Source organism: Betta splendens, chromosome 4, assembly GCF_900634795.4.
Source record: "Betta splendens chromosome 4, fBetSpl5.4, whole genome shotgun sequence".
NCBI classification, from domain to species: Eukaryota; Metazoa; Chordata; class Actinopteri; order Anabantiformes; family Osphronemidae; genus Betta; species Betta splendens.
In genome coordinates this window covers 25894276-25906221 of record NC_040884.2, presented here as the reverse complement: position 1 = coordinate 25906221, position 11946 = coordinate 25894276, and the positions used below count along the sequence as shown (strand labels likewise).

The window sequence follows — 11946 nt, the reverse complement described above, 5'->3', positions numbered from 1 at the left end:
ATTGTTGTAATTCTGATTGTGGTTCTTATCTAAGATTCGGAGTGTGTGGTATTTAGGGCATTTGTGTGGTTTTGTACAATTTTATTAAAGCAAGAAAATTTTGAAGTTCAGATGGACCTTGAAGTTCAAGGTCCAGTTTTAACCTCACTGTTGTTTGCCCACCTTTTACCACCACACAGCCCTCCAACTTTATTTCCAAACGTAAGACTTGACGTCGCTGCTGTGACGGCGTCGTCTGCTTATCCCATGGCGCCCCCGTGTGGACGAAAGAGGTCAACGCTCCTTGTGTTGTGTAGACACTTTATTGTATGTTTTAAAAGAACTTTGGAAACAATGTATTGTAGAAATGCACATCAACAGTGAGGGAGTGCGTTCACATAAAGGCTGATAAGTGCTTCTGCTTGTTCAGCTGATAAACTGATCCAAGTGGATGGAAAATTAAATCTGCACAACAATGTGAGTACAGAATAAAATGAATTAAGGTGTCCATGCAAAAGACAATGTTGGCGATATGTAATACATATTGTAAATAGTTTCATTTCTCTGCTTTGATTATCCTCCGCTACTTATTAGTGCTGGACAGACTCCTGCTGACGTGGTCGCCCTCCTACAATCATCTGCTGCACCGCATTACATCAAATCTTCATTAGAATCATACAAATACTTTAAACTTAAACAAATATTATTGCATAATCACCCTTTTTTTTAAAAAAAAAAAAGGTACAAAGCCTCCTCCTGCATGTTCGATTATTTTCAATAAAGAAAAAAAATACATTTCAAAATAAACACTGCAGGTCAGATAAAGTGCAAGCATCATATTTTTTTTTACCATAGTAGAAATGTCCTCTGTATCCATCATAAACAGAACAGTGGTTACACACTGTGCCACTGTTACTGACAAACGCCACCTTGACGGTACCAACACAAAGCTTTGCTTGTGTCAAAAACAATGTAAAGCTGTGTTTTTCTTAGTATACATTTAAATTCTAGCCTTTAATGAACAAACGCAACGGAGCAGCAGCGCTCTTAGTCACAGAAGACCTGATGTGGACGCCATCGTTTGTCCCTTCTCTGTGTGAAGGCGGCAGTGGACACTCTTGCACCCACTGAGTGCAGAGACTCACTACGTTCCCTCTCTCACGCCGACCTCGCGCGCTCCCGACCGCCTCAGTGCGTGAAGTAGCCCGTCCGATGCAGCCGGAGCAGGAAGTCGTGTGTGATGTCAAACGTGCTGAAGCTCACGCCCACGGCGATGGGCCCTTTGATCCAGTTCATGCTCAGGCCTTTATACAATCCACGTATGACCCCCTCCCGCGTTACAATCTCACGCAGCGTTCCCAGGATGGTTCCGTACGTGGAGCCGGTGACTCCGGCCGTCTGCATGCGCCGACGCACCACGTCCAGCGGGTACGAGGCCGACTGGCCAATCAGACCCGCACAGGCCCCGAAGGCCAGGCGCTCATAGGGGTAGGGCTGGGTGCGCTTCGTTCTTTCTGTGGGGCAAAAGGGCATCAAGTAAAAAAAAGGGCCTAACATCTGCATCACACAGTTCAAATACACAAGCATATATTGCATGTCTAGTTCTATACAAGTTAACGGCCGTCACCTGTGTGGAGCTTCTTGAGGGTCTCGTATGTGAAGAATGTGATTCCTGCGTATGGGATGACACCCAGGATAGTGGGAGTGAAGCCTCTGTACAGCGTCCGAACACCTTCCTCTCGAGATATGCGCTTGAAAACGTGCATGATGTTGCTGTACCTGAGGCAGGACCAGGACATTATTTAAGCAAACAGTCTATACGGGCGCTGTTCGGCGCTGGCACCGACGGGCCGTGAAGCAGCGGCTTACATTTCTTTGGCAGTGACCGCCATCCTGGCCCGCACCATGTCCAAGGGGTAGGTGAGCATGGCGGCGGTGGTGCCGGCCAGAGAGCCGGCCAGGAACCGCGGGAACGGAGGCAGAGCTCTGAAACGTGCACCAGAATTAGCGTTACAGATTGACAGCAAGACCACGCTTAATAAAAACACAAGGCCTAACGGTAACTACACCCCTGAATAATGTTTAACATGCTCAACATGCAGTTACTCACTTTCCCTGGTAGCCATAGTAGCCCCCCAACACCTTTTTGTACTGGTCATGGGAGCAGAACTGGATGGCAGCATAGGGCATGACCCTCACCATGGTGGCAGAGTTGCCCCTCCACAGGCTGAGCAGCCCATCCTTCATGTAGGAACAGTAGATGAGCCTGAACGCCTCCTGGAGACAGCAAACGCCACGAGAGCTCAAACAGTCTTCATTTCCTTCATTGTTTTTTTGCACAGCAGGTGCAGCTCACTGTATTTATGTGCTGACAACAGTGAATCGTGAAACTGAACTCACCTTAGCTGAGAATCTGTTGGCGGAAACTGTGGAACAACAACAACACACAGAGTCACTCTCAGGGTTAAATAACACACGCGTCCATGAAGGCTAAACATCCAATAAGAGGATTAGCAATTAGGTAATAGCTACACTCTGTGAAATCGCTGGTAGGAACAGAAAACAGAAGGCGCTGCTTCTGTGGCATCGCACGCTGCCTATTTATCAGCATCTGAATGTAAGAAGGTGGGTCCATTTAGCGCCGCTCTTGCCTTGGAAGATGATCTTGGTCCGATCCAGAGGCGCGATGACCGTTTTGGCCACGGCTCCAGCGAACGCGCCGCACAGCAGGGAGTCCAGCGCTGGCAATGTGTAGTCCTGTGATGACACACGGGAAACGGATCAAAGCCCACGCAAACACCCTCCACCTTCATCGAGACATCTGTGCGGCTGCGTAGTGGTTATTGGAGCAATATCTTTGTCCGTGTGTATGTTCGATCCTCACAAACAAGTACAAACACACACCCCATATGCATCAGCACAGCCTCTCCCAAGCCGATCCCTCAGCCCCATTAACTGAACCAGAGCAGTAAAACGCTGCGTTCCACAAAGTGACTCAGCTGTTGTGACACTCGCAGGGGACAGCGCCGTCCTGTTCTCGCTCAGCTGTTTGTTCGAGTAGGTGGGGGGCGCACGTGCGCGGGAGCCGTCGCACCGCCGCAAGGCACGTTTGGACCCAATAAACAGCACCGGTGATAAGAGGCGTGTTTGGGAACACGTTTCGCCACTCACACCAGAGGAGCAACGCGAGACCTATTACAGCTGATCACAGAACTTGATTATCAAGGATTTACGGTATTGCTTTAAAAAAATAACAAGGACAGGTTCAGACTGTCGCTTCTTTACAGGTAGTAAGGACAGGAGTCCCTCGAAAACAGGGGAAAAAGTAGGAAGACTTTGCTGTACTTTGCAGCAATCACAGCGTATAAATGGCTCCTTTTCAAATTAATAAATGGTTGATTTAAATGTGCTCAGCCTGCAGATAAAACAGCTGACCAGCACGCTTTTATATTATCTAGTCCATGAGCAAATTTAACCCAGTTTCCTAATTGAGCTGCCGTTGAGCACATCCAGTCAAGCCGCGACTTGCACAATGTGGCCCGTGCGCCAACCGCTCCAACACGTCGACACAACTCGACACGTCGCCTTCACGTGGCCAAAGAAAACAGGACTCACCTTCGCTTGGCTGGAAGGTGGCAGGGCCAGAACCGTGGCCTGGGCCACTGGCAGGCGCCGCTGGTGGTCGTGCACACGGTGGGCCATGTGTCATCGGATTGCCAGAGCTGTCAGGAAAACACGCTGCGGATGACAACGTGTGCACGAATTACGTGAAAAGAGTGAAGAACTCAAACAGAACAACTGGTCAGGGCGCCGAACGGCCTCCGCGTGTTTACAGCACGTACAGCGGGTGCGTGATTACACGCACGCCCATACCGTCTCCTACGCAGGCAGCTGGGCTTGTAAACAACCCAGATCAGGGCTCCATCGTTATTCACGCGCACAGAAGCAAATAAACTGCATGAATCAATCGCCAGTCCGACCTACTTCCTTAAACCAATGAGTGCAGATAAGTTAGTAACCACACCTTAAAAACACTGCAAATCCTACGTGCGCGCAGAATGCATAAACAATGCATTAAATAGTCTTGCGTAATTACTTGCGCGCTGTCTTTCGTTACCTTCGCTTGTGGTTAATAGGTCCCGTGTTTACAGATCTTCGGCGTGTGTTTACCAGTCGCCCGTCTTCTCTGCAGATCCCCGCACACGTTTCTCGTTTCCTCGCTGGAGGCTGCTCTGACGCTTTTATAACTTGCCACACGCTGCGAAGTCTCCGCACGTCTCTGCGCGTTGCTCGCGTTTCGAATGAGTGTTGTGAAAATAAACACATGCGTGTGTACGTGCACGAATGCCTGGGTGAGGCTGTGCTGGAGCGTGTTGTTGTTTTTGCTTCTGGATCGTTCTGCGCAAAAGCTTATTTAGGCGTTTAAAGGTCTTTAAAAAACGGGGACAGGATGAACCAGTATTGTAGACTACAATTCCCAAGTAGTATTCCCGTTATTGTAATAGGGTATCGCGAGCTTTCCTATAGCATTGGGTTGCCATGTCTTGCAGTCATATTCAATATTGATCCTTTCGCTCTTTTCAAACTACCAATTCTTTCTCATTTTTATACTAAGCAAGTATTTCGACCACGTTCATTGAATTTATACATATGTATATTGCGTTTTGGCATTTGAATGTTTGGAGTTTTTAAAATGCATATTGGATGAACTAAGGCTTTTCACTCGGTGGGTTTTCTTTGACCAAACCTGGCAACCCGACAGCCAGGCCGGAGAGCTGAAAAACTTGTTGTTGTGGGGGAAAATGGCGTCAAACGTAGAGGCCCCGGAGCGCTGGTACCTCGCCCTACTCGGCTTTGCTGAGCATTTCCGAACCTCCAGTCCGCCTAAAATTCGGCTTTGCGTGCACTGTTTACAGGCCGTGTTTCAGTTTAAGCCCCCGCAGAGGATCGAGGCCCGCACGCATCTTCAGCTGGGCTCGGTCCTCTACCACCACACCAAGAACAGCGAGCTGGCCCGCAGCCACCTGGAGAAAGCGGTGAGGGATTTGTGATTCGGGACAGCGCGGGGATGTAGCGGAGTGTAGGCCGCGTCTAGCGAAAGCCGCTAGCGGCGGAAGTCTCTGCGTAGCCGTTCGTTCGCAAAGGTTATGCTTGTGAAAAAGCTCAAATACAGCATATGTTGTTTTAACTGGACTGCTAATTTCCCCCCCGAGTCGACGGCGTTCGCTCTTTTTTTAGTTCTACCCGCTATGTGGCACCAAACGCCCGCAAATGTCGACAAAACGACGCCGCTAACCGTTCATATCTTTTGCCTTGCAGTGGTTTATATCTCAGCAAGTCCCACAGTTTGAAGATGTCAAATTTGAGGCTGCCAGCATCTTATCAGAACTCTTCTGCCAACAGGTAAACCCTCCCTAAACCGGGAGTCACGTTAGCTTAGCTCCATGTTGACAAGCTGTGAAACAGCGTGCATGTATTGCTGATCTTAACCTTTGGATAATAATCTTTCAGAATCTGGTGGACTCTGCAAAGCCTCTGCTCCGCAAGGCCATCCAGATTTCGCAGCAGACTCCATACTGGCACTGCAGGTTGCTGTTTCAGTTGGCGGTATGTATGGGAAGCAACGCGTCCCCACAATAGTGGCATTGTTTCACTTTGAAGGAGAGAACATCCACAGCAGCTTGAGCCTTAGCGTTTTGGTCAGACCGTGAAAGTAGTGGTGAACAGAATGTTAATATTCTCTTTCAGCAACTTCATACTTTGGAAAAAGACTTGGTGTCAGCCTGCGACTTGCTTGGAGTTGGAGCAGAGTACGCCAGAGTGGTGGGCTCAGAATACACCAGGTACACCTCCTCCATACAGTTCTTCCCAGTATTCTGACCCTCACTAGGTTGGACCTAAACGTGTTGACGTCTCTCTTTTAAATCAGTTATAAAGAAACACAGCACACTAAAACCATCACTATTTTACATGAGCATGTCCTGGAACACGGCCTCATTTTTCCATCATGCTGTTTAATATAATTAATGTTACTTGGGTCAGTCTGGTGTGTCTGTGTATCATAAAAATCATTTTCTCTGTCGTTAGGCGTGTCACCATGAGAAACATGTAAATATAGTTAATAACATCTGAATGACTAAAAGACACTTTAATGGTCAATGGACTAATGTGAAGTATCAAAATGTCTGATTTAAGACTAAATATATAAAATAGTAGTGGACAGATAACTGGACTAGTTTGGGAAATATTTGTAGAGTAGGTATGAGTTTCTTACAGTGATAATAAAATAATCACAGGCTATAAACACCAAATTTGATTTCTTGCTGAGTGTAATATTGTAGCCATAGAAAAACAAGGATTTCAAGCCTAGGGAATTATTCTCAGTTGTAAATCTTCAGTACGAAATGGTGCAAAACTTGTGATAAATACATTTTATCAAATATAAACACTGTGTGAAAATGGTTTTGCCTTTGCCAAGGCTGTCGCTGATAGCATAGAGTGCATAGAAGTGTGCATTGTAATTACATAAAATCACTGACTATATATTTTTTTTTATTCCCCTCCATTTTTTAGGGCTTTGTTTCTCCTTAGTAAAGGAATGGTAAGTCTTTTGTTAAACCTCACAAGATTATTCAAATAAAATTAAAAAAGGACAGTTTGCCTATTTTAAAATTTTTATTTTCTATTTTACAGTTGCTGTTAATGGAGAGGAAGCTTGGGGAAGTACATCCACTGCTAACACTATGCGGAACAATTGTAGAAAACTGGCAGGGAAACCCCATCCAGAAGGAGTCCCTCAGGGTCTTCTTCCTGGTCCTACAGGTCACACACTACCTGGATGCTGGACAGGTAAGAGGTCCAGTTTAGAAAATGGGACACAGAGTAGATTTGTACACATCATAGCCATCTATAGGTCTTGTGAAATTAAGAGGATATCTGCTACCAGGTTTATCATGACCATGTGTTCTCAGGTAAAGAGTGTGAAGCCATGTCTGAAGCAGCTGCAGCAGTGCATTCAGACGATCTCTACTCTCCACGATGATGAGATTCTACCAAGCAACCCAGCTGACCTCTTCCACTGGCTGCCCAAGGAACACATGTGTGTTCTTGTATATTTGGTAATGCTGCTTCTTTGTTTTTCTTCCCCTTAAAATGGGATTAGGCCCCCCAGAAACCGATTCAGCCCAAAATTTAGTCCAAACACTATTGTTTGGTGAGCAGTGAATAAGATGGAGTATTTTTATTTATTTGATAGGGTTGGTGATTGCTAGTGGTTGTCATGACATAGGTGCATTGAAGTAGACCTGTGTTTTCTTTTGACCTCCTGACTCATGCATGTGTGTCTATTTTTCTTTTTTGCTGCTGGACAGGTAACGGTCATGCATTCCATGCAAGCAGGTTATTTGGAGAAAGCACAGAAGTACACAGACAAGGCTCTAATGCAGCTGGAGAAGCTAAAAAGTAAGTTACACACATTAAATGAAAAGCATAGAAAACACCCTGCACCATTTTTAGTCTGTGTCTATTCATTTTATCTCCATATTTTAGTGTTGGACTGCAGCCCCATTCTCTCAACCTTTCAAGTCATTCTACTGGAGCATATCATCATGTGTAGACTCGTCACTGGTCACAAGGCCACCGCCTTACAAGAGGTGAATAGTTTCTATCATTATTGTCTTCTTAATTGGTTATAAAGTGGGAAAAGATACAGAGCAGCAAATTCTTCTCATACAAGTATATTTGCCTGTGAAAGAGACACAGACTCTGATTTCTGTCCTTGAAGATCTCACAGGTTTGTCAGCTGTGCCAACAGTCTCCCAGGTTATTCACCAATCATGCTGCTCAGCTTCACACGCTACTAGTGAGTTTTTCCAGACTAACTAGCTCTTTTACTTAAAGTATTCTTTGATTTTAATATGAAACCAGATTCAGTGCACTTTGAAATGTATTAATTATCCAAGTCATTATTTATTTCTCCTTTAGTAAGAATTTGAAATGTGCTGTACTCATTGCTAAGTTCCTTTCCTGCTTTTCAGGGTCTGTATTGTATCTCAGTGAACTGTATGGACAATGCAGAGGCTCAGTTTACTACTGCTTTGAGGGTGAGAACCTTTTTCTTTCCTGTAGCTGCTGTCTCTTCTTGTCTATAACATGTCTATTTGTTTGTGTGTTCCAGCTCACCACACACCAGGAACTGTGGACATATATTGTAACTAATTTAGCAAGTGTGTACATAAGGGAAGGAAACCGACACCAGGAGGTCAGTATTGTAAAATGGGTTGAGTTATTCATTTACGATAACTTTAATCTACTTACGGAAGTTGATGTATTTATTAGTTGCTCATATTCATGAGCATATATAAATGATATATACATACAAAACTAGAAGTATTGTAGCAGTCAGTGTTGCCATTACATAGTTTGTCCACCAGAGAGCCCTGACTCCAGCTTTAAAGTATTGCATGACAGAGTCCAAACCAAACCTAAAGGAAACTGTGGGAACATAACAGATATTTGCTTTATCTTCTCTTCAGCTCTACAGTCTCCTAGAGAGAATAAACCCAGACCACAACTTCCCAGTAAGGTAAAAGGCGACAAATTCATACGGCAAAAAACTGCTAATTGAAGCAAAGGCTGTGTAAAAATCGTTTTGATATTATTAAGTGTTCTTTGTTTTTTGTTTCAGCTCACACTGCCTTCGAGCTGCAGCTTTCTACATCAGAGGACTCCTTTCTTTCTTTCAAGGACGGTACAACGAAGCCAAGTAAGACAAAGACAATAAGTTTGACACAGACACACCCACAGAGCCGCCCTGCTCTCATACATATTTTCTTTTATTTGTTTTGCAGACGTTTCTTGAGGGAAACCTTGAAAATGTCCAATGCAGAGGATCTGAACAGGCTGACTGCCTGCTCTTTGGTTCTGCTGGGTCACATCTTCTATGTGTTGGGAAACCACAGGGTAATTCACTAGTATGACAAATTGAGTTAAATGGGCTGTTACATTGTCTTTTTGGTTACAACTAATGGCAGAATTTCTACTTATCAACATGTTTTGTTCCATGTACGGCTTGGCCTTAATATGTGAACTTCCTGTACACTGCTGAAATGCACAAACTGCCTACATAGAGTCACCTTTTGCAAAGTTGCCTGTGATGCTTTAGAGTCTAGACCCTCTTTTTTTCCTCTCAAATAACAAAATATGTTGTTTTCCTTCTTTAGGAAAGTAACAACATGGTTGTGCCTGCAATGCAGCTTGCTAGCAAGATCCCTGACATGTCTGTTCAGCTGTGGTCCTCAGCTCTGTTGAAAGGTACACAAGGACTTTAGTTTCACATTGTTTTAGTCCTTTGTTTTAATTTTGTCAGTGACATTTAGGTTTTAGTCAAACTTCCATGATATTGTAATGGGTTGGTAGAAGGTGAAATGAATGTGAGAACAAAATCAAAACAACAGCACCACCTTTTCCTGATTTCTGTGCTGTGGGGAAATTCTAATTAATGTTAATTAGATGATGCAGCTGACTGACAGTGACTGGATATGTGCACAAACAATTGGTGCAAAATCTGCTATCTTTATGTCACTCTGTAACTGGAGCCGACAGTCATGTCTAGACTCCCTAGATACAATGATGACTTTATATTTGAATTCCTAAATCAGTGTTCTTAACATAGATGGGTTTGACTGGTAATTCTGACTCTGCTTGCAGACTTGAACAAGGCCCTTGGGAACACTATAGATGCCCACGAAGCAGCCCAGATGCACCAGAACTTCTCCCAACAGCTGTTGCAAGACCACATCGCTGCTTGCAGCCTGCCTGAGCATAACCTCATCAGTGTACGTGAAACTGACGTTCCTCCTGTGTACTCTGTCAGTTACCACTATGCAATCTGAGCTCCTCAAATATCACACTTCTACATTTGTTTACTTCATGTCTTTTTTCTGACTGTATTTGCTGTCTTCTTTTGCAGTGGACTGACGGCCCTCCTCCTGTCCAGATCCAAGCCCAGAACGGCCCGACCACCAGCCTTGCAAGCCTGTTATGAGGACCTTTCTGTGTCACAACACCAGCTGGTACACTATCAAATGCAACAGATTGATGCCTAACAGCCTGCTTTTATTCTCACTGTACTTTCAAAACATTTTTGACAAAGAACTTCACTTTATTAGCTTCTCAACAATACTTTTAAAATTTTGTCTGCAATTACGTTTTTTAATTGTTATAAGACAAACGCAATTACTGTTCTACAAATATTGTTCACTTTCTGATAGCATGGATGCTTACGCAGCACAGGGACAGGGTTGGACTGATAAAAGCAGCAAAGGAGACAGTAACGTAAGAAAGGGCTTCTTTGAGATATAAAGAACCCATTTTCTCCATGTGCCCAGTTTCTTTTCCATTTGTTGGAAAAGCACGGGGTAAATGGGGAGACAGTAAAGTAATGTAGAAGAAATTAATTTATTTATGTTGATATTTTTGTAACTGTTAAATATTTTACATCTTGCCTTCTTTTTGTATGGATGGTGTTTTTTTCTCATGCATGGAAGTTACTGTACAATAATCTCTGACCTAGGTTGAGAAACTACTTTCTTGGCGGAAAACTGCACAAAATTCATAAATAAAATAGAGATCTCTTGTAATATATTTTCACAAAATGATCTGTTGAGAAGTTTGATGCTACAAATTGGGAGTGTCCATCATTAGGGAGCAGTTGACTGTGCAGTTCTTCTTTGAGTCAGAAGATGTCTCTGTTGGGTCTGGTAATGAGCAATGTTTTATTTTATTTAGTGGCTGCCTGAAACCCTTTAAAAAAAAGAACATTTAGTCCAGTGTATTTTTGAAAATCCATAAGATTTTGAAACCCGTTATTGTATTCATTTTTACAAATCATGTCGTGATTTTTGGAGCTGAGAGTAATCTTCAAATATTCAATAAGGAAATTTATTTTAATTTGTCTCCATAGTTCTACTAAATGGTTTCTTTACTGTAAGTTTATATAGATTTACCACTTGTTAAACCTTTTATTGTACAGTTACATTTTATAAAGTCAATTTAGCAAAGTGTGACATGTATTTTAGCTATCCTATGTAGAAATCACAATGCTTGGTATTTAAGGCACTCTGTAAGGACAGTTTAATCTTGAGTACTAGCCATATTCTATTCAGTACATACGTTTTTAATGCTTACTTTGGTTTCAGTAATTTTTTTCAATAAAAATGATTGAAGTTTTGTAAATTACCGATTTACCTGTTTGTTTTTGAAAAGCCCAAAAGGCTTTTGTACTAAGCTGGTGTGGCCTGTATCCTGTACAGACATGCTTAGTTAATCATATTGATTGAATATGTAATACTGCAAATACAGTAGAACCGGGACGTTCGTAATACTAATAACCTGCAGACATGATAAATGCTGCAAAAACAATTGCAAGGAAAACAATGTCTGCAGCTGTTTGACGCATAGGGTGAGTCACTCGTATAGTAGTTAAGCTCTTATATGTAATCGTGAGGCGTTTCTGTGGTTTTCTTGCAATTTCATGGGCTACAAATGTGCTCGGTCCCATTTTGGGGGAATCTTTCTAATATATCTTACTGTATGTTTACCATATTTACAAACTAATAAAACTATGCTATGCTTGACGTAAACCCAGGCGTGGACATGTAGGTGAGTAAGACTGTTGCAGTTTAAAATGTTATTGGTATCTGCTCTTGTTTCCTTTGGTTTCATTTTAACAAGCAGTTGACCCAACTATATCGCACTATCTGTGTCTACAGATTTTGTTTGTGTTGCCACTAACCAAGACCACAAGTGCTCTTAATCCTTCCTAGCGAGGACACAATCGTCTGCAATACTCATATGTGCATTACAAAACTATTTAGACCCTGTGTTGAACGGTGTAGCCATTCATTTATTTTTTCTGTTTAAGCTGTACTGATACAAAGTGTGGCCAGGTGCTCTGTGGTCCACTAT

The 11946-nt window shown here is 43.3% G+C and overlaps 2 protein-coding genes across 2 annotated transcripts; one reads left to right on the top strand and one right to left on the bottom strand.

The window, feature by feature from the left end:
* Window positions 1-283: 283 nt before the first annotated feature.
* Window positions 284-4420, bottom strand: LOC114853912 (mitochondrial coenzyme A transporter SLC25A42-like). Its single transcript, XM_029147809.3, has 8 exons — window positions 4097-4420; window positions 3595-3717; window positions 2631-2736; window positions 2380-2405; window positions 2090-2256; window positions 1849-1965; window positions 1607-1758; window positions 284-1493 (listed from the first exon to the last, which is right to left on the bottom strand). The coding sequence occupies exons 2-8, from the start codon at window positions 3679-3681 to the stop codon at window positions 1168-1170; spliced, it is 981 nt and encodes a 326-aa protein (XP_029003642.1). The 5' UTR covers window positions 3682-3717; window positions 4097-4420; the 3' UTR covers window positions 284-1167.
* Window positions 4421-4737: 317 nt separating this feature from the next.
* Window positions 4738-11214, top strand: LOC114853911 (MAU2 chromatid cohesion factor homolog). Its single transcript, XM_029147808.3, has 18 exons — window positions 4738-5015; window positions 5299-5382; window positions 5491-5586; window positions 5728-5822; window positions 6553-6580; window positions 6673-6828; window positions 6951-7097; window positions 7350-7440; window positions 7528-7631; window positions 7763-7840; window positions 8016-8081; window positions 8156-8239; window positions 8514-8563; window positions 8666-8743; window positions 8829-8940; window positions 9201-9291; window positions 9688-9815; window positions 9950-11214. Exons 1-18 carry the CDS (start codon window positions 4782-4784, stop codon window positions 10022-10024), a joined length of 1797 nt encoding a protein of 598 aa, XP_029003641.1. The 5' UTR covers window positions 4738-4781; the 3' UTR covers window positions 10025-11214.
* The last annotated feature ends 732 nt before the right edge of the window (window positions 11215-11946 follow it).